Raw genomic sequence first — 22287 nt, 5'->3', positions numbered from 1 at the left:
GAGCCTCCTCAAGGCCTTGATAATTGACTTAGACTGTATGCTGCCATGTCATAAAATGTTTACCCATTGCCTGGTTAAGTCTGCTGCATTTAGATACCTCTTTTCTGCCGATCATTATACACCAGCTGAAGCATGTGCTCCTTTTCCCCTCTCATCTCACACATCTAGCTTTTTCTCACCAGCTCCCAAAGAGGATGGGAAACTTAAGATCTGATCGTATAATTACAGACGACTTTTTTTCAGCCTCACACTGCGTTTATTGTTCAAAACCACCTGAGCTGTCGTTGCAGAAACAAGTGACGCTCACAGGGGCATGAGCCATTCAAGTTACAATCCATCCCTTTATCGCTGCCGGATTTTCCGCACTCTCACTCCAGGAAGTGTTTTGGGGCATGTGAGGGCTGGATGTGGGCTGTTGGCTTGCAGGAGTGCTGAGGTAACCATTCTGATAAGTGATGCATCCCTGCACTCAATTGTGCTTTGTCCTTCCACATGACAAGCTCATTGAGAAGATGTACAGTTGGAATATAAAAGCAGCAACAAAGACTGATCATTTTAAGAGATGAGAAGGCCGCGTTCCTGCATGTTGATATTTTATCCGACAACATCTGGGTGTCTGAGAGATTTCAACACATTGCAAAATGACATAAGTGATGAAAGGAAAAGATTATTTTGTGGGAAGAAGGATTAAGATCAGTGACTTTCTCCAACTTACATCTTACACTGGTTTGCTAAGTCAACATGCTCTGCTGCTCCAGCCTGCCCCACGGTGGTGTTGGAAGAGATTTCAGTCATTTTTCAGTTGGAAAACAAGAAAACATCTGAAAATCTAGTTTTGATCAAGAGGCCTAAAGATTTATTCCTTCATGCAGAAAACCACTATGCACCAATGTTCATGTTAGCAGCAGACAGTTTTGTTCTGGTGATGATAAACTCAACACGATGTCACAAGCCAAGCATTTTCATCCTCATTCTTTTCTAGTAACCGATTATATTTAGACAGCAGTGTCCGTACGATAGCGATCATTCCAGAATGATGATGCACGCTGGTGTTTAACTGTAATACGGTCAAAAATAACAGCCCAATTACAGAAAAATGCTAATGACGCAAGCCAAGCCGAGCAGGTGAGGTACAAGGATTTTCCTGGCACAGAGTTCAGATTCAGTTTGCCAATGTGTTGAGTGTTTTCTAGCAACATATCAGGTTGGACTCACTGCTATCATGCTGGCAACCGAACAATGTTGAACATCAAGCTACAAAACAAATGGCAGGGCGGCTATCTTTGGTCCTAATTACATCCTTTTTTCCCCTTCATGCTTTGTTTTGTGAAGTTGGTACAACTGGCCTGAGCAGACGGGGTCAACTTTCACTGACATTTTTCTTATTTAGCAGGGCTCTGTGTTCTTGCAAGCGAACCATTTCACATGCAAGCTGTGTTTGTCATGCACAAAAAATCATCCGCTGAGTGACACCGCCATACACAGAACATAAAGTAAGGAAGAACCAGCTCATGTTTAGGAGCCAGTCTCTTTCTTTTCCTCACATTTTTTTCTGTCAAAGTCGCGCATTATTGCTCAAATAATGACCAATGGGTAGGGAACAGCGACTGACACACATAGAGACGCCAAGCTGACCGGGGGGAAAAGGTTATAGCGTAGTCTGTGAATGAAACATATTCCTCCACATTTGTTTGTTCTACTAAGCAGGAAGTAGCTCAATAACACTCCTCACTGCTCACGGTCCCCCCGCAGACTACAGTGGCCTATACAGGACATAAAGCAAGTCTCCTATTACATGGATTCATGAACCTCATCTTTTTAAAAGTTGCTTCAAGTTCTTTAATATCCAGAGCCCTTAAATGTGTCATTTGACTTCTACAGGTTACTTAAACCCAGTTAAACATGTCTTTAACCCTGAAGAGGACTAAGCGGACTAGCTGAAGATCTGTGTATGTATATTCATGAGTTTACTTTTCTCAGTCTCTCTTCAGTTATGCTAATTCCCAATTTCCCAACACTACAATAATACAATACACCTTTATAAGTGATTACAGCCAAAAGTCTGGAACACATGCCACCGTCGTTGAACCATTACCCATCAGGTCGCAAGCCGTCAAATCTCACCCTATGACCTGAGATCAAAATTTGAGGGGTCTGTTTTTCACCATCTAGATTGGTGGGGAATCTTGTTTGAAATTTGGTGGTGTTGCAAGACTTGGATAAATTCAGTAACAATAGTTACAGGGTTTTCACAAATCATCTTGTTGCTTGAAAGTTGTCAAAGTCTCCTGAAAATTCTTGAGTGAGATGCTCAGTAGTTGTGACCAAAGCCAGCTGTCACTTCACTTCGAAGTCAGACTGGGATTAAAGTTGTTTCCTTGTTGCTCATTTATGGGGCCATTGAAGGCTGTTCCATTGGTATTCCAACTGAAAAGAGAGACTCATATCAGATAAATTTGGGGTTAAATTGAAAAGCAACATGCCGGTGATATGGTCGATCACTTTCCCTTTAAGCAGCGTGCTTTAATTGACTTTCTTATAAATAGACTGATGTGGTCAGAGGGGGTCACCATGACTCATCAGCCTGGTGCTTCTCTTCACTGTTGTCAGAGAGCAAACTTTTTCTTGTCTCATCCCTCACAGTCTTCAAAAACACCATTATCCCCGAGCCTCCGGTGCCCCTCTCCTCCAGCGCAGTGGGCGCTTTAGTCACCATCTCCCCTTCGTCATCGGGGCTCTTTTTGTCTCTGAGTTGTCGGGCACGAGCGGCAGGAACTGTGATGAAGCGACTGACGACATTGATGTGATAACTGCGGAAGGCCAGGAGTTTGGTGAGACAGAGCTGGAAGGTCTGGGTGAGTCTCTCGCTGCTTTGCTCCTGGACGAATCTCTTGAGAGACGGCTGTGCTGAGATGTCCTGCACCAGTTGCTTGTGTGCTGGAGGCATGTAGTCCCTCATCCGCAGGAGGAAGTCTCCTGAAACAGAACCGTGACGTCAGGTATTATGGAGAGGTTGTGTGCAGCCGCCATGTTGAAATCTGACATGAAATCTGAAGCCTTATTAAAACAGTCAGCTCACTGTCAACAATATTTCTTCAACATATAATAATAAAATTGAAAACTAGGAAAACACTTCAAAAGTGCCGCCGCTCGCCAAGCAACTTACTTAATCCTGTATTTAGCTTCCCCCCCCCAACATTTATTTCATCAATACAATTTGAAATAATGATCAATAATTAGTGATGCTTACTAATACTGGTATCAGGTATCGGTCTAGTACTCATATAATGGCCACCGATACCGATATGAAGCCGATACCACTTTACGGCTTTGTTAAATTTGTGCTTGTACTGCAGTGAAACTTGTGACCCTTGCCAATGTACAATAAAAACATACTGAGGAATAATATTTATTTGAATATTTTCAAATTTAAAGCAATGAATTTATGTCATATACTCAGTATCCTACTCAAATGCGAGTACTCAGACACTACTCTGATATTGGTGCATCCTTGATAAAAATACCAATGTTATATTAATATAATTTAAGATGTAACTTCATACCACCTCCTTTGGCATGATGCTTGACACCCAAGAGTTCATCAAAACAGTGTAGCAGGCTGCTCTCTGCTGCGCTTCCTCCAGAGAACTCCATCGGCTCCTCCTGGACGCCCTCATACACTAGACCCTTTGGCATGCAGGGGTTGTCTTTCCACCTGTAAATGGAGAAAACAAGAAGGATCTTGGTGTCATACTTTAAGAATATTAAGAGTCAGAGGATGGAGTACCCAGAGAGGAAGATTCTCATGATGCCATAGAAGACAGCGGGGTCCACGTAGACTGCAGAGATAAATTTTCCTATTGGTGATTTATTATTATTTCATTTGAAGTCGTATTGCGTGACAACCATGTAGGAGTTTCAAGGTGTCCGTCATGCTCTGCAGGGCTCTGCTGACTTCCTCCAGAGCAGCAGCCACCTCTTCACTGTCACCACGCCTGACTCCATTGATCACTGCGGGAATGCTCTGCCACAGAAAACCTTGTCACTTTAGAAGTAAAGGTTTCCTCATATGTGTACATTTTCAAACTCACTTTGAGGCCAGGGAGTGCTGACAGCTCTACTAAGAATGTAGCCATGAAGAAACCATGCACACTTTCTCCACCAGGCAGACTAAACAACATCTCCAGGTTCCTGAAGGACGTAAGAGATGTCAAAGTTGTGCAGCCTCATCAAACAGTGTGTGGCTATATTGAGAGGAACCTACGATATATCGAAAGGTCTGCGTTCAGGGGTGACGCATGAAAAAGAAATCAAAAATAAATATTTGTTTTGAGTGCAACAAACCGGTAAGATTCAGCATCACTCACCCCTCGCGATCTCGCTTCCTCCAGTTGGCCAATACTGCGTCTGCATGGGTGAGAATTGGGGGCAGTCCCAATCGCACTGACACGTCCCAGTATGGGACAGCCAAAGGACGAGGCAGAACCTGGAGCATGTGTGAATCAAGTGTGAGAAAATCAGCAAAGCCAAAGGAGGTGTACATATTTCATCTCCCCCTGTAATGTTTGACTTCTTTAAATTGATCAAACCTATAAACCTATTTTATTATTGACGGTTCAAAAAGCACACCCCTGCTAGCATTGTTTTTCATGAGTCAGGAAGCACCAGATTCAATACATGTTTTTATATAAGGCGAGAGAAATCGAATTGACACTTATATTAATACAAATGTATAATAAATCCCATATATTGAAATAAGATTAGTAAATTAAATCATAATTACAAGACTGTGTGACCTTTATTCATTCCAAATCTCTCTGTATGTTATTTTATGTTTTTGTATTTATTTTCATATATTACTATATTATATATTTCATATATTACTACATATATATTTCCCCTCATCTAACTCTCTCATATATTCTGACTTTAAGCCTTCATGAAGCATTTATTATTTATTATAACCATTTGATATAACATTTTAAACAAATTACTTTTTTAGTTATACCTGCAGAGAAAATAAATAAATATTTTTCGCATTATGGCGGTGGTGTAAAAGATACTCCTGAAAGTTTTAAAAACATATTTTACAGCCAATATTTAGTTTACATTTACCACAATGCAACATCATGCTAAATTTAGCCACACATAGATAGACAACCGCTATTGAGCTGGAGAACAAAAATATACGAAGGTACAACCCTCTCCAAGGAAAGGACAAGAAATGTTCGCACCTCAACGGTCTTGTTCTCCCCCTCCTGCCAGACGTAGCCCATGGTCATCATCCCGAGCGCCAAGTGAGCCAGGCGCAGTTCTCTGTATCCCTTCAGGAACTGGCTGTTCAGAAGAGGCATCTGCACAGAAGGAGTACCCTGAGTAAACCACTGCTCACCTCACTCAGGGATTGATATCCTCTCACTCTGTCCACATGGAAGCGTAGCTGGTGAGCGTCCACCAGCTCTGGGATTCGTCTGGCAATATCCATCCATGGCTGGAAGTAAGCTGGAAGCTCATCCTTTTCATGTCCACCAAACAGACATAAAAGTTAAAAAACTGTGAGCAATTATGTGATAATATGAAGTTAAACCCAAATTGTCAGTTCAAGGAGAAGCAAGCATTCAGGCCGAAACTAGGCTAAATCAATAAGACTTGTTAAGTAACAAATGAGAGCAGTGTGGGCGCAACAGTCGCGACTGAAACTCACTTCCATTACAGTCAATTTATCCAGTTACTGGAGCCATCCAGCCATAAATCTGATGATCAGACTTTCAAACAAGTGAGCAGGTGAGGGACCTTACCAGAGGTCCAGGCAGGATGAATCCCAGTTCTGTGGAGACGTGGTATCGGTCCAGGGAGAAGAGATTCTGGTCCGGCACTGGAGACGCCATAGAGGAAACGATCCACGCGCATTCACTCACAACAACTTTGAAGTGACAGCGTGGATGAAGAGACCCTTGGTTCAGAGTCCACTGAAGAGACCGTCAATCATTACATCCTGTTCAATAATGTTTCCCTGATATGGAGTGAGACAGAGAACATCTATGCCAGATACCTGTCAACTTCAAATCGAGGTCATGAAGTTCTGGGTTTTTGATATGGAGTTGGATATTTCAACACCCACTCAAATCTCTTGCTTTTCATGATGACGCTCAACTGCTTTTTCTGCCAGAGGCACATGTTGGTGCATGAGCCTCAGCTTGACATGGCTGAGCAGCGGTCCGTTCTCTCTTGATCAAAACCTGACTTTCACCCATGACGACTTGGCTTACTCAACTCAGGCTAGTCTGGGTGAGATGCTTACTCACCTGCTCTCCGTCATGGCCAACACTGTCTGACCTGCACAACGTAATGTCCTTCCTCTCCTGGTTACCAAACCAGACATCAATATTCCTCTGTCCCCCATCACCCAGTCATATGTTTGGTGCTCAGTCTCAGAGAAAGAAGCTTGGTTTTTCAAAGACGACTAAAAAGGCAGAATATTTTAGTAACTTTATTCGCGAACAACAAAAAACATTCACACAGTAGCTGTTGGTGCTGCGGCCTCACAAGGTTACCAGCATGAGGCAACTTCTGTGTGACGCCCGTATTTTGCATGGGTCTCCTCTGGACGCTCCAATTTCCTCTCACAGTCCAAAAACACGAATAGGTAAATTGGTGACTCTAATATAATTGTTATCAGGTAAGTGAGTCTGGCGACCGATCCAGTGTGTCCCCCACTCATAGAGAGATTCCAGCCCCCTGCAGACAATTCATGGAATTACATGAATAAACGCTTTGGATTTTTTTGCCCACTGATCACTAGGTTATGAGAGTGAACTTCACTGACCGACATGTCAGTTTTGGGTGCGTGAGTTAACAGAATATCTAGGTTGTCAGCACCACCTGGTGGAGTAATGCAGTCACTGACCGTCATATAGCACGACCCCTTGAATCCAACTCATAACTTGGTTTAATAAAATCATCAGGTTCTCATTTCCGATGTCATGGTTAACATGACTGCAACTCAAGGACCTTTTATTTTTTATTTTGCTATTTTTAAACACTGGCATTATGTGACTGGCATCATGTGCTTTAAATAAAAAAAACTACTGAATCAGGTCATCATTATATCGATATTTATTTTACTGGTGTTGGTCAGTACTGTCTTGAATCAGCAGTGTAAGTGATATTATGTAACATCACTGCACTTCAGAGTCCGGAGTGAAACGCTTCCACTTCATAATGTTAACGATTAAACTGTCATTATGTTAACAACCAGCCGGGCTCTTTTTGCTTCAGTGGCTGAGCAGCAGCGTTGACTTTAATGTGCTGAGAAAGTGGACGGGTCGGCTGTAATTTGAGCGCTCTGCAGGAGTTAGACCTTCGAACACTGCACGGCTTTGTCACAAGTGGATGGTTCACCGCAGAATATTTAAGTGATAAACGTGGATTATTCTGATTTGAGCTTCTCAGAGGCAGAACGCAGCCAAAGGCCTCGCACCCTCTGGGCACCATGGCTCTGAACACCTGCGAGTGGTAAGGCAATTGTTGCTAAAAGTAATCACCCCTCCGATAGAGCTGTTGTGCCAACAACATTAAAGCAGAGATAAAGGTCAATAGCTGAGCTGATCATCTGTGACCGACTGACTTCCACATTCATTACTGAAGTGCTGCTGCCGCTTCAAGACAACTTCTCCTTTTTTTGGTGTTCAAAACTAGAGCTTGAGACAGAGAAATAATTTCGAATATTTGTACTTGTTTTGTATTCCATTCATCACAATTCTCAGCTCCTTTCTGCAGCTGTTGGCCTGCTGAACGATCACGTGGAAGTACAGTTTATCATGTCTATGCAGGTGCACTTTAACTTGCCCTTTTCTTGTGGTTGTGCAACTGGTTGACTGTGTGTGTTCTCAAGTTTCAGCAGCTGAATCAAGTCGCCATTAGTGCAACTCAGTGTAAACACAAATGAAACGTTGTCTTGGTTCACTTACTGTGTTATAGTTTAGGGTAAATATTTCTTCCTTTTTTGACACTTTTTCAAACCTTTAACAACAACAGCATCCATCCCATATCCTCCTGTATACCTGTTTAAAGTCACCTGAAACAGAACACAGCCGTTGGCAAAATTGCCCCACATTGTTTTCATCATTAAAGCCAGACAAAGATTTTTATTTTGATGGTTGAAAAGTAAAGACACCACGTTCCTTAGTCATGTAGTGAGTGTAAGTAAATGGGGACATTTGTACTTGGCTGAAAACCCAGTTGTGTAAAGTCATTGAGCTTTCAACGCCATAACCTTTGAGGAACCTAATCTTCACTGAGAGCGTGTCAAAGTCAAAGATCCTGGATTGACACATCTTTTGAGTCGAATGACAACCACCACATTCTTTGAGCTCAGATATGGTCTAGAGGTCTACCAATCTGAAAATGTAAAGTGCGCAGGAAGCCACAGGGTGAAGGCTAAAACTGGAGCAATTGACATCTGAGAGTTGGAGAGCTGGTGGTGCCGGAGTTTGATTTTAGAGGCACAGTATGTGAGTAGGTTTAACAGGTTGGAATCCAGTTTGAGTTTGAGGCAACTCTGGTTCTGTGGCCAACCTGGGTCCCGTTTCCTCCCTCACTCCTCTCTACCTCAGGGTAACTCTCTGAAGGTGACTGAATGAGTGGCTGTTTGTTAACAGTCTGGTAGGCTCCAATCTCCAGAGAGGGAAGAAGAAGAATGAAAACGTGTCGTGACCTATAACTTGTTTGTTTGACCCCTACATCTTTATTTACTAGAGGTGTTGCGCTTCCTGCAGCGACAGTAAACAGGAGAAGCATGTGATCCTCCTCAAAGTTCAGTCCAGAGGAGAAGCCAAGTGTTACACTCTAAGCAGCTTAGGTGCAGAGGAAATAGATCGATGCCTCTTTAAAGTGGATCAGTGTTTTGTAATGAAAGCGTTTTCCTTCGCTTTCTATTATTAGCCGGAGGCCTGGGAGTCAGCGGAGGTGGATCGCGGCTCGGCTCTCTCTCTCTCACGGTGGCGATCCGCCGATTCCTCTCTAGCCTTCTGCGTTGTTTATAGTTTTTAAAATGACGCCGAACGCGGAGCCTCGGCAGGTGGACGCCGCTTCGGATGGACGTGCGCCCCACTTCCTCCTCCCGCAGCCCGGTGCAGCTCTTCCTCATGTTGCGGTAAGACGACACGATGACACACTTCCTGCGAGAGGATCGGGCTGGTTTGGTGATTTCTGTGCGATGACTGCACATCCACATAAACAGGCTCCAGAGTCAGTGACGGGGTGTTGCATAACCAGTAATGCAGCAGAGCCTCCTGACTCGTCTGCTGCTGCTGCTGCTGCTGCTGCTGGAGCACCGCTGCCTCCCGGTAGGATCCGAACCCTTTTATCGACCAAACGGTGCGGCATGCGGGTGGATTTGCTTCGACGACGCTCGCTCTTATGCGACCTTGATCTCATTTTATTTGCAAATGAGCCGTAAACGTGTTTCTATAGTAACACGGCCCAGACTAAGGTCAGTCTGTCAGATGTCTTCTTCCCTTTAGGAAGCCAGCAGAGATGATGAGTGTGATGTCAGTGAATGAGGGTTTTATGAATGGCTGCGTGAGGGGACATCATCATCATCCTCATCATCCTCGCCAGCGTTAGACATACATATCAGAGAAGCCTTTCCCACATGGTGTTTACTGACAGTCAGGGTTGGTCTTTAAACAGTGCACGTTCATTGATGTGTTTGTGTTGTAGTAGTGTTTCATGTGCAGTGAGGTTACTGTTCCCTTGGAAACTATCTTAGGTGGACTGGATCTGCTGCTTTTTTTTTAACTTGATTACAGCTGACATACATAAAGCTCACATAGGATTACACAGGTGTTGAGTGCACCTCCCCAAACACACCAAAAAATAGCCCCAGAACAATGACCTTGGCTTCGACAGACCTCTTCTTTGTCATCGACATGATGGCTTCTACTTGAAGTGCCATACACAGTGGTTAAAATGTAGGTTAATGCACTCATCACTCATGTGTTATCTTAAACCATTGTTTCACTATGAAGCTGCACTTTGTTTTTACAAGCTGGTCTGTGTTTTCAGTAGGTGATGAACATTCAAATAGCTCATAAATGAAATGCCTGTCAAGGAGTGCTCCTGCTTAATGCTCTCACCTGATGACTCACCGGGTGAACTGTAAATACAGAAGTGCACTTCTATACAGGATGCATCACGGACTGAGCTTTGAAGTGGTCATGTCTCTCTGTATTTAAAAATGAACCCTGTATACATATTATTTCTCATTACATTTGTTTTCTAAAGGTGCACACATTCCGTCTCTGCTGCAACTGCCTGTTTGCTTGTCCCTTTAAGCTGTGCTATATCTGGCTCAAGAATAGAACTTGTGAATGGGCACAGGCAAGTCACGAGACTGTCCATTGAAGCTTTGCAGGCCGTGCAGTCGAGGAGGCAGTCACAGTGTCTCGTATCCACATTGATCCCAGTTCCTGTAGCGGCCAGGACAAAAGGTTTAGATTTCAGGCGCTGATGCAGCTCGCTCCGCTTCTCTGTGTCCCGACAGGTCGCATTTGACAGATGCTGATATGGACTATGAGAGGCCGAACGTTGAGACAATCAAGTGTGTGGTGGTGGGGGACAATGCCGTGGGAAAGACCCGCCTCATCTGTGCTCGGGCCTGCAACGCCACGCTTACGCAGTACCAGCTGCTTGCAACGCATGTGCCCACAGTTTGGGCGATAGACCAGTACAGAGTGTGCCAGGAAGTAAGTGGAAAATGATCTTGCTGTTTGTAGGTGTGTTTTGTTTAGCTTTAGAATGGGATTTAAAAACCTGTATTTGTAGGTGCTGGAGCGATCGAGGGATGTGGTGGATGATGTCAGCGTCTCACTCCGCCTCTGGGATACTTTCGGAGACCATCACAAGGACCGACGGTTTGCCTATGGGAGGTCAGTTGTTTACAGTGAATGGGAGCCTCATCCCCCATCCATGTAAGCTTGGACCAGCTGAGTTTCCACTTTCGCTATGATCTAAATCCTCTGCATTTCAGAACTCATTTTAGGAAGGGTTTGCTAGTGGTGGTAGTGTCTTTATTAGCAAGCTAATAACATAAGATCTGAGGAGATTTGGTCACACAAATGTGTATTGATAGTCAAGTAGGACGAGTTGTTTAAAAGATGCGGATAAGCAGAAGCACTGTTTGTGTTGCAACAGTCATTTGCTCCTTCTTCAATTTCACATATTCCCTGAATTTTCCATCCAAATCTGTCTATAACTTTTCAAGTTATTTGGCACAAAGACAAAAAACAAAACTATAGCTTAATGGAATATTCATAAAATGACTGTGATTCATAGCTAACATAACTAATCTGGTGCATAATTCTGAATATAATTCTATATTTTCGTCATTCATGCTTGTCGTCCTTTTAGGTCTGATGTGGTGGTGTTGTGCTTCTCAATCGCCAACCCTAACTCTCTGTACCACGTCAAGACCATGTGGTACCCAGAAATCAAACACTTCTGTCCCCGAGCTCCGGTCATCTTAGTCGGCTGTCAGCTGGATCTACGCTACGCCGACCTGGAGGCAGTAAACCGGGCCCGGAGGCCATTGGCGAGGTACTACTACTTGGGTTACCTTTACAATGAAGTATTAACACGCGTTCTTCTTTCAGACCTATTAAATCCAATGAGATACTCCCACCCGAGAGAGGTCGCGAGGTGGCCAAAGAGTTGGGAGTGCCGTATTATGAAACCAGTGTTGTGGCTCAGTTCGGCGTCAAGGACGTCTTTGACAATGCGATACGAGCAGCTTTAATATCACGCCGCCACCTGCAGTTCTGGAAATCTCACCTTCGAAACGTGCAGCGGCCCCTTCTTCAGGCGCCGTTCCTTCCTCCCAAACCGCCACCCCCGATCATAACGGTACCTCCGCCCCCATCCACGACAGAGGAGCATCCCGTGGGGCTTCTGGAGGATCCACACTGCGCTGACGTCATCTTGGTCCTGCAGGAGCGGCAAAAAATCTTTGCACACAAGATTTACTTGGCTACGTCCTCTTCAAAGTTTTATGACCTTTTTATTATGGACACACAAAATGAGGAGGCCGAGAGACCCCATCGTGCTCCTCTCTCGGGGCGAGAACTGCTGATGCGCGCCGCTAGCTTTGACGTTTGTGAAAGCAGCGACGAGGGAGACAGAGCCAACTTGAGGGCCTGCACCAGTGACGGAACCTTGAAAGACTCGGAGGGAGGAAGACGAGGCCGACTTTTGTCGTCATGGAGCCGAGCTTTTGTCAGCATCCAAGAGGAGCTGGTGGATGACCCCGTGTCGTACAGCCCGAGGCCGATGACCGTGGTGCACATGGACCAATCCATGCAGCTGGGGCCCTTTCGAGCCGTCCTACGGTACCTGTACACAGGCCAGCTGGACGAGAACGAAAAAGAACTGATGCATATTGCACACATCGCCGAGCTGCTGGAGGTCTTCGACCTGCGGATGATGGTGGCAAACATTCTCAACAACGAAGCCTTCATGAACCAAGAGATCACCAAAGCCTTCCATGTCCGCCGCACAAACAGAGTGAAGGAGTGCTTGGCCAAAGGCACCTTTTCTGGTAATTATCCCTGTCATTGAGAAGTAATTCATCTTCAGAGTGCTTCAACCCTTCTGTCTGAAACACAGATGTAATATTCAAGCTGGATGATGGGACAATCATGGCACACAAGCCTCTTCTCATCTCCAGCTGTGACTGGATGGCAGCTATGTTTGGTGGACCTTTTGTGGAGAGTTGCACCAAAGAGGTAACTGATGTCATTTTTCACTTTCCTTGTGTCCGGTGCTATTGTTTTGCAGTATCAGATAAGCACTGCTGTGACCATTAAAGCTTGCATGCAGGGACCTGGTTTATACCAAACAACACACACAACACAACATTTGTTGACCTCTATACTGGATAAAGATAGGATCACACTGACGTCCACTCCCACTCAACAAACCTGGTCACATCCTCGCCTCTCCTCTGAAAAGCAGTGATGATAAAAATAGTTCATTCTTCTTTAGTTCAAAGGCAGCTTGATAAATGGAGGGTCTTGTGGGGCGACATCTCGATGACATGCATCATCACTTCAGAGAGCTTGAAATGACATACTAATTTAGCATGAACCACATCTATCACAATGTAATAGTTTGATAAGACTAAGAGTGGCGTCTCTCCTTATTTTAAGTGTCCTACTTTATTTAGATTTTTGGTTACACTTTACTCATCTATAATGCATTATTATTACATTCATGAGACAACACAATGCAGTATTTAGGCTGTATAGAAGATGTTATGAATGTATTTCAAATTGTACATATAATACTACATAACCCTTTGGGCGCTATCGTCACAAAATTGCGACTTGCACCATCGTGGCATTTAAACAAGCCTAAGTGCATCTGATAAATCTGAGTATCTGAAGCCTGGTGTAGTAACTACTTTACAGCAGCAGGTGGCGGACACTTGATATTTCAAATTGAGCAGCTTTTATAGGCTTGTTTCTATCAAATATCTGGAGTAAACAGAGATTGAAAACAGTAAAAAAAAAAAAAAAAAAAAACAGAAATACGTAGAAGCTTCAGAAGTATCAGATGAACATCTATGTATATATGTGTTACACTATGGATGCTGCCTGGTGTTGTCATAAAAAAATTAAATGAGTGAATTTACTTCCATCCCAAACTTTGGGTCGCACTGTAGATCCTTCTCTTTTCCTGTAAGCCTCCATCTTTAACAGTCATCGAGCTTCAGCATTCTGAAATACTGACAACATAGTTGAATATTTCATTAGAAGAACTGGAAAAACTGTTCAAGAAACCTTGTCATAACTTACCACACACACTGATCTCTTATGGTAAATAGAAGTGCACTTAATGCAAACAGTAAATAATGTCATGATATGATTCTCTAAATGTATGTTTCTGTCACATTCAACATATTTCTGAGTGACAAAGGATAACATGAAGTGAACAAGATAAAATACATTTCTAATATATATAAAGATTAATATAAAGATCTCAGTTTCACTTCAACCTCCTCCCTCTACAACCACATGTAAAACACTTCAACCACCAGCGCAGCTCAGTGACTGATTCCAGGAAATACAGGATGAGTCACCATGAGTAATGAATTTTTGTAATATCTTAACCTTGAGGTGTCTACTGATAACACTATACTATACTTCTTGGTGTTCCAGCATTTCCCATCAGCCTCAATCTTCTGTGACCTCCTTCATCACACCTTTCCTCCTCATTTCATTACTCTCTGGATATATAAACATACAGTGAATCAAAGGTGTTACTGGGCAAAAGTCGATGAGCACGCGGTACCACATTGCTATTCTTAGGCCACCCACTGCCTGTTCTTGGACTGCGTGGAGGGTCCCGAGTTCACCAGTACTCAAGTGAATTAAAGCACTCCTCTGTCCGCATGAGTGCTACTATAACATGCAGCTTGTTTGTGGACAGCGAAGAGTCAGGCCCTAACTTTAAACACAGTTAAAGTTTAGTTCTGTTTGAAAAACAGTTTGACTTTTCCTGCAGAACTGTATAAACACATGGATCAGGAAACTGTTTGTTTACTAAAGGTGGTTTAAGAGGATTGTGTATCTGCTGTAATACAATTAAAGCAACTTCTCTGATCCTAATGTGACATTGACAGCGGGAGCTGACCAAAGTTGACTTAGTTGTCCTACTTTGCTGAGGTTCTTTTTTTGGATCACTGAAATAAGAACGCAGAAAGAAGCAAGTCCAGTGAGCTCTCATATCCTTCTCCAGGTGCTGTTCCCCAACACCACTCGCAGCTGCATGAGGGCCGTGCTGGAGTATCTGTACACGGGACGCTTCTGTTCTCGCACTGACCTGGATGCGATGGAACTCATCGTTCTGGCCAATCGTCTCTGCCTCCCCCACTTGGTTGCACTTACGGGTACAACGGATTTCATTTCAGGGGCGTTATAAATGTGTGGTTGTTTTGAGTGGTCATAAATCAGTGATCTGCGGCGTTTCTTTCAGAGCTCTACACTGTTACTGTCCTGACAGAGGCAGCGATGATGGGGGCTGACATTGATGGAGATGTTCTGGTCTATCTGGACATGGCTCAGGTACTGTCATCTGTCAGTCATCTCTCAGGTGCAATAACTTGGAGGGGGATGTGAGAAACAACAAACTGGAATGTCTGCTATCACATCTTTAACTTTAAGACCTTAGCTTAAACTTGCTGGTTATCTTCCCAAAAGTAATAAGTAACTGCCTTTTTTGCATTGGACAGTTTCATGGTGCCCAGCAGTTGACCGGCTGGTGTCTTCATCACATCTGCACCAACTACAACAGTGTTTGTCGCAAGTTTCCTCGTGACATGAAGTCAAAGTCCACAGGTAGCCAAGACATCTAAAGAAATAATTTACTTTCAGAATAATAGGTTTCTTTGTTTCTTAACTGTCACTTATGCTGCAGAGAACCAGGACTACTTTGAGAAGCATCGGTGGCCGCCAGTGTGGTATCTCAAAGAGGACGACCACTACCAAAGAGCACGCAAGGAGCGAGACAAAGAGGACTACTTGTACCAGAGACGACAATGCAAACGCAAATGGCTCTTCTGGAACCTTCCTTCCTCCCCGAATTCAAACTCTCCTTCTTCTGGCTCATCTGCAATCATATGAGACAGCAGTGGGTGCAGATGAGGAGCCACATCACTGATCCAAGCCTGTGATGTTTATAGTCATGTTGTGTATTTATTTATCGCGGTGTCTGCAGGCGGATCGTCCTCCTATTGAATTTGCAAATTAGACATAACCTTCTCTGGCTGACCCGCCTGAGGGCCACTCACACTTCAGTCGTTATCCAGTGGACAAAGCTCTCCAGCAAGCTTTTTGACTCCTCTGCCGCAGAACTTTCATGTTTCCAACCGGACCGCTAACCAAGTGCTGCTTATCAGCTGCAAAACCAGCAAATCTACACAGATGTTACGTCTCAGAGATACGACACTTTGCCCTTAAGTGTTAATACAATCTACAACACCATACAAACAGTGTTTCATCAGATGGATGGTTATTATACTGTTTCTCAGAAGCTGCTGGTATTTAACTACTTTTGTATTATGTTCGACGCTTGTGTTGTCGCCACACAGTTAAATGTGTGTTATAGATGTGTGTGTGGGCACAGGAAATGTTTTTGTTGACCAAAGCAGTGCTTTCAACATGACAAAAGAATTGTGGAAGAATTGTATTTCATTTTGGGTGAGATGAAAATAATCTCCTGCTTATGTAAGAGTGGCTTGATGCGAATTTAAATCATATTTTGATTGTTAAATAACAGCTCATGATCACTCACTGTTGGTGAGAATCATTGGCTGCACCTTCAAAGACTCCACGTGTTTATCACATTTGCTCTGAGGACCTTCTCCCCTCATGCATTTTGTGGACTCCACTTTACTCTGATGTGAAACATCCGTCTGCAGCGCTCCAGTGAAACACCCCCCAAAGACAGAAGCGCGTTGACATGCTCTGAAAAAGCGAGGCAGAAGAAGGATGAACAATGATTCCGATTGATTTAAAAAAAAACAACAACCTTGTTTTGCACAACCCCACTGACTCCATGTTCAAGATTGTCTCATACATACACAATGGCTAGTCTTCAGCAAGTAATGTATCGATAAATAGAGCTGTATATTGTACTATACCGTAGAAATCCATTTAAACTTGCACTACTTCATTGTGCAGTTAGGTATATTTGTGTGCACTGCAGGCAGTGTACATCATATTGCTGGGTCATACAGTTTTGAATTTAGACTTGAATTATCTGACATGTATTTTTTTTGCAAAGCTATACACTTTTAAAAATGTTTTTTTTTTTTTTTCCCGTGGGTCTAGTTTTGTCTGTGATGAAGTGTAGTATATAGCTAGAACCATAGTTGTCAGGATAGGTTTATTCAAGGTCTTGATTTTAACCTGAAACCGATATTTTCCAGCCTTTTTTCAGCTCATAATTTGATGTTCGAAGATGCTTGTCAAACTACTGATTTTGTGACTACTGCACCTGCAAAACAATAGCAGGGCGCACCAAAAATATATTAGGGGTTTAAAACTAGTTGTAGCTGTTTATATTTTCATAAACAACTTTTGTGTAGTGCTAACCAACTTTAAATATGCGAATTATTCAATATTTACATGGTTAGATATTAGGCATTAGCGTGAGTAAGATGCACCCCCATCCAGCAGAGCACCGGACTAATACATAACACCGTAATGATGTAACTATGTGTGGTTTAAAAGCAGAATGTTGCGTAATGTTCCAATGCCCCGGTGGTGATGAACGTCGACACATTTCATTCCTCAGTGCAATTTCTGATGAATAATCTGCTGATGTTTTGCATCAACACCTCATGCCTTAACTGTACAGATGTGGTGTACTGTGGTCTGTTAATTTGCTCTGTTAGGTAACATGGTGCTCTCTAGGCCATCTGTGTTTGTAGATGTATGTATTCCCTGACTTGGATGTAAAACATGTGGTGAGACATGAAGTGTTTTCAGCGCTTACCTCCAAACACTGCACAGGGTTTACCAATCTAAAGCTAACAGCATCAAGGTCACTAACTCAAATTCATCAGGGGAATACAACCATTAACTGAATGCAGGGATATGAAATTGGTTTCATCATTTGAAGAGTTGCTTGATATCTGCATGAATCCAAATTGCTGTCACCACACCGGAGTAGACTTGGGCGCTGAATTGGAATAAGAAATTTGTACATACAAATAGATCGATGACTTAAACTGTCTCGAAGCAACGGACGAGCTACTGCATAGTTATTGTGGTAATGTTTTTGTACTATGCACAATGAAATGTGTGACTTTGAAAATACAAATTTGCACTGCTTTGTAGCAACTAATTCAAATTGCTTTCCGGGAAGAAAAAAAAAATCATCATTGAGAAATTGATTAAGAAAAAATAAATACTTAGAAAATAAAATAAAAAAAACAGAGGAGATGATGATGAAGAAAAAAAGCTGGGGCCCTTTCCCAAGTGTTTGGGTGCTACTATTGCCGCTGCAGAAAAGCACAAACCAAAGGGAGCTGTCGCAGCACCAGGAACACATGAAGATTAACTGTATGCTGCACAATCTCTTCTTGCATAGATTAAGAGGCCTTGTTTAGAGTTGACAAAATAAAAATAAATAAAATTGAATGTTTTTTCAGAGTCCGAAGCCATGGTGACTTTTTCCAAGTCATCACGTATTTCTGTTCAAAAGAGCCCTTTTTATTGTTTTTGAACCTGTAAATCTGAAATTCTGTAGCATGTGTTGTGTTAGAAATGTGTAAATATTGTTTACTGAATAAAACGAAGCAGCAACAACAGAGGTTTAAACTGGGCGCCATGTTTTCTGTTTTTAAAAGTGACGTCACAGCAGGTCGTGAAGGCTGTGGTGCGACTGCGGAACTGCATCGACGCTGACTCTTTAAACATGGTAATGTTTCTAACTAAGCCACGAAATGGTATTTGACTCGTATTTCTTTTACTTACAGGCGTTGCTGCAATGTCTTAGACGACTATTAACTGCTGACGAAGCAGCATTGTGCTTCAAACCAGCTTAGAATGGTCATTTCTGCTCTTTCTGAAGAAGTACCTGAATGTGTAATACCGAATTCAACTAGCGTATCAGTTAACTTGTCAATGAGAATGTCAATGTTATGTAGTGGCGACTAAACCATTCCACTGGGCATAGATTGGTGCAACTTTAATTTTATGCACATTTACTGCGCATGCGCTACATGCAGTCAAGAAAATACACATGTTCGCGAAGGATTGCTCAGTTATCAATTTTAGATGAAAAAAAAAATAATTTCATGATCATGCCCTAAGTTGTGAGGGGTAGTTTTTGTTTTATTGTACATTGGCAAGTTAGTTGGTTACTAAATATGTTGATGACATTTTACCGTAACTGGGAATTGAGTGCTCGTTACTGTGATAAGAAACTGAGGGAGGAAAATGTAAAAAAAAAAAAAAAAATTTTAATGGAATGTCATAACAGAACTTCTGACTTTCCACAGGCTGTAAAACTGCCAGCCTTGGTGCTGTGTGCTTGGGTTTTGGGACTGTGCCATGTGGGAGCATCAGCAGAGATATTCAGTCCTGATGATTCAGCCATCTGTCGGTGAGTATATGAAAAAGCTACAAACACATGTAGGTGCATTCATGTCGAACGAAGATCACCGTATCTGTTGTACTGTAAGTTTGGAAATGAGAGTGAATGTTGACCAATCATAAAGTCAAAAGGACTTTTCACAGTCTAACACAGTAGCTGCAAAAGTCTTTCAAAGTAAATACATGTGTCAGTCATTGTCTGCAGGCCAGACAGACAATCTTACCAACACAAAAGTTCTGATGTAACTTCTTGTTTGAAGACAACTATTTAATCTATAAGTTACACTTTGGTGTGTGTGGGAGATTGATAACAGTAGACTAGACATTTTTGTATTGTAATTTATTGTTTTTTTTATTTCTATAATGAAAATAATCATTAAGTTGTCTTTTCTGTGGAAAAATGTATTATTGTAAAGCACAAAATTGAATAATAATAAAAAAAGAGTATAAATTATAATACCTGTGTAGACCACTCTAACTAGTGATCTACATACCTGAAATGAAAGCCAAGATTTTGCTGGGAGCAGTTTGGATTTAGGGCAGTTAAAATATATATTAAGACCAGATTTTGAAGAAAATTTAAATAAGTATTCCTTGGAGAACGTGGGCAACTGTTAGCTTATGACAAAGTGTTGTTGGACATCACCATAACACGAATCCAGGCATTTTCCTTAGACCGTGGTGTCTCTTATCCAACTAAACTTCCACTGGCTCTGAGGCTAACTGCAATCTATCAGTCAGCCAGTAGGTGTCAGCAAATGTTTTCCTGAAATTGTGCAGCAACTTATTTAGAACTGCAGCGTAGTGTTTCTGAACAAGTCAATGTAACCAAAATAGGATAAACGTATTGAATTTCAAGTCATCATGACTGACGTGCACAACCCTCTCTCTTCCCTAGTGGGGGTCTTGAGGTCGTCTACCCGGAGTTGGACATCACCGAGTGTCTGGTCGTTCCAAGCAAATTCAGAAAGAAACTCAGCACGACTTGGTGGGCGCCGGGGGTATACTTTGCTGCCGCTCAAAAGGTCTGAAATATGATATTATTTGTCTTCTACAGTGGTGAAGCGCCGCAGCGCATAGAAGTTCTCTGCATATTTAAATATTTCTGCACATGCTTACCTTAAGAGAAATGTGTGAACTGCATTGTGTATTTGAAATCACCAGTCTTCTCCCTTTTTGTGACATTTTTTTTAACCAATTTGTAGTTTGTCAAGAATTGGTGAGCCATCATAAAATTCATTTTTAAGGTTTTTATATCTCTTATATTTCTATAATCTTAACTTAGATAATATCAAGGACGTCATACCGCTGCAAATATTTAGTCTCCTGACGTAGCTGTGATATTTACAAACACATGGTGGTGCTAGTGCATCATCTCCCTGCCCTTCACTGAACAGTCGTCTGTCGACTTCAGTGCCGTCAACCCTGCAAAAGGCTTTGACCACTAAAACTGACTGCAATGTGGATTTCTACCAGTTATTGTCTCGTGACGTTTTCTCATCATGCTATTCATATTCAATTGATAAGACGCTCCAATTATTAAGACAAGAACTTAAATAAAAGACTACTGAACCATGTGAATGGTGCAACAAATGTATTTCCTTAAATAAGTGACAAATTTGATTTTTTTTTTTTTTTTTTACATTTTAACTCGATCATTTCATTCTTTAAACATCTTTCGCCACTGAAAGTCATCTCATTTTCTTTTGTAGTAAAGTAAATATATTTTACTGAATATATCTATGATATTATTAAATATGATTAGACATATTTATTGGATCATGTTTCCTTTTGTTTTCAGTCTTGGCAGCAAATTGAGAGAAGCTCAGGTCGAGAATTCCATCATTGATTTTTTTTTTTTTTTTTATCAAGGGAACGCCAAATCCTATATCTGTAAATTGAAAACTTAAATTGAAAGTCACCTCAATTTAAGAGCTAGTTTATGATTTCCACAGCTAAGCAGTCCAGAGTGAAGATGATCTATCGCTCTCCTGCTGCCCAAACTCCACTTGATCTATGATCGTATTACCTATAATGCTGTCTTCCACCACACTCCGTGTCAGCCAGCAAAACACATTACAGGTTAGATTAAATCAATACAAACTTCGCTTGCTTTGTTTTGAAATGTAAATTGTGTCTTAAAGGCATCTGCGTTCCTTCTATCAGTCCACCTCGCTGCTTGTCACTGTTCTACCGTGCCAGCGCTGCTTCTATTCTCTGCCACTTGATCTCTCTGAACAGTAGCTGCTGCACAGAGGACGGTGGCTTGAATCTGCCCACTGTAACTCCCACCTCATTACTGGGATTACTGCGATACATGCTGAGTAACTGTAGTGGACCACGATGACCTGTGTACTAAAACATGCCCGTACTTGTGTACTGTATTTAAGATCAAAACGAAGAGCACCAAAAACTTTCCTCACCACATGGACCAAATGTTTTCTGGTTTGTTGTATAAGAAATCAGCGACTGTTCCACATTCAATTGACGTGAATGTGATCCACAGTTGCTGTACCACCATAATTTGGTTTTAAGAAGAAAAATCAGTGCAAGGAGTCACTGAGGGTTCACAGCTGAACAGACTGAGGATCATCTGTTTATGTAGCAAATGGAAATTGTAGCATTAATTTGTTTGAACCGACCACTGAAGTTCACCATGGGAGTTTGGAACAGAGTCCTTCCTTCTCCACATACTTTCCTCAATTACAAAAACAAATGTCTTTAAAGTTCAAAGTCCATATTTTTGTTTTCCACAAAGCAATGTGCAATTTTAACTGAAGAAAGTCTTTAAAAAGAACTTTCTAAATTTCAAATTTTTTTAATTGTCGTTTGTCTTCATAGACAGTTGATAGACCAATAGACTTTGATGCATCGCATCGCATCTCTTACTACATTGGGCTGTTTTTTGATTAAATAATTACAAAAATAATTAATTGAAGTAATAACTTCATTTTGTAGAGATTTTTTTAGTGCACTGTTTCCAGGTGCAACACATTATGAACCTGAAGAAAAAAATATTGGTGGAGTAACCTGGACGTTCAGTGTATTTCCATAGTCAGTTGGTCTAACTGTTTGTCCCCATTGAGTCGCTGGATGCAATCCCTATCGGATGACCCTGCTATTTGCT

The 22287-nt window shown here is 42.1% G+C and overlaps 3 protein-coding genes across 6 annotated transcripts in view; 2 read left to right on the top strand and 1 right to left on the bottom strand.

Annotated features, from left to right (window-relative positions):
• Positions 1 to 345: 345 nt before the first annotated feature.
• Positions 346 to 6030, bottom strand: ido1 (indoleamine 2,3-dioxygenase 1). Of its 2 annotated transcripts, none has more exons than XM_053870948.1 (10): positions 5799 to 6030; positions 5420 to 5515; positions 5235 to 5354; positions 4368 to 4486; positions 4265 to 4279; positions 4092 to 4191; positions 3907 to 4024; positions 3788 to 3839; positions 3564 to 3715; positions 346 to 2976 (listed from the first exon to the last, which is right to left on the bottom strand). In XM_053870948.1, exons 1-10 carry the CDS (start codon positions 5886 to 5888, stop codon positions 2567 to 2569), a joined length of 1272 nt encoding a protein of 423 aa, XP_053726923.1. In that variant the 5' UTR covers positions 5889 to 6030; the 3' UTR covers positions 346 to 2566. The 2 variants fall into 2 exon arrangements, with proteins under 2 accessions (XP_053726923.1, XP_053726924.1); XM_053870949.1 differs by having other exon boundaries at positions 3567 to 3715; positions 5799 to 6028.
• A 2802-nt stretch (positions 6031 to 8832) lies between these two features.
• LOC128763018 (rho-related BTB domain-containing protein 2-like) lies at positions 8833 to 18203 on the top strand. 3 transcript variants are annotated; one of them, XM_053871718.1, is made up of 10 exons: positions 8833 to 9154; positions 10547 to 10748; positions 10828 to 10931; positions 11413 to 11598; positions 11655 to 12595; positions 12664 to 12782; positions 14797 to 14947; positions 15034 to 15122; positions 15290 to 15395; positions 15475 to 18203. In XM_053871718.1, exons 1-10 carry the CDS (start codon positions 9096 to 9098, stop codon positions 15678 to 15680), a joined length of 2163 nt encoding a protein of 720 aa, XP_053727693.1. In that variant the 5' UTR covers positions 8833 to 9095; the 3' UTR covers positions 15681 to 18203. The 3 variants fall into 3 exon arrangements, with proteins under 3 accessions (XP_053727693.1, XP_053727695.1, XP_053727694.1); XM_053871720.1 differs by lacking the exon at positions 8833 to 9154 and adding an exon at positions 9204 to 9347; XM_053871719.1 differs by lacking the exon at positions 8833 to 9154 and adding an exon at positions 9362 to 9493.
• A 218-nt stretch (positions 18204 to 18421) lies between these two features.
• The window catches only part of LOC128763149 (phosphatidylethanolamine-binding protein 4), a 60919-nt gene continuing 57053 nt past the window's right edge, over positions 18422 to 22287 (top strand). Inside the window, exons 1-3 of the mRNA XM_053871979.1 lie at positions 18422 to 18483; positions 19067 to 19170; positions 20059 to 20185. Of these exons, the coding sequence (XP_053727954.1) occupies positions 18481 to 18483; positions 19067 to 19170; positions 20059 to 20185 (234 nt within the window). The 5' untranslated portion in view covers positions 18422 to 18480. The remainder of the gene's footprint in view (positions 18484 to 19066; positions 19171 to 20058; positions 20186 to 22287) is intronic.

Source organism: Synchiropus splendidus, chromosome 7, assembly GCF_027744825.2.
Source record: "Synchiropus splendidus isolate RoL2022-P1 chromosome 7, RoL_Sspl_1.0, whole genome shotgun sequence".
Lineage (NCBI taxonomy): Eukaryota > Metazoa > Chordata > Actinopteri > Syngnathiformes > Callionymidae > Synchiropus > Synchiropus splendidus.
This window is presented reverse-complemented; position numbering and strand designations above follow the sequence as displayed.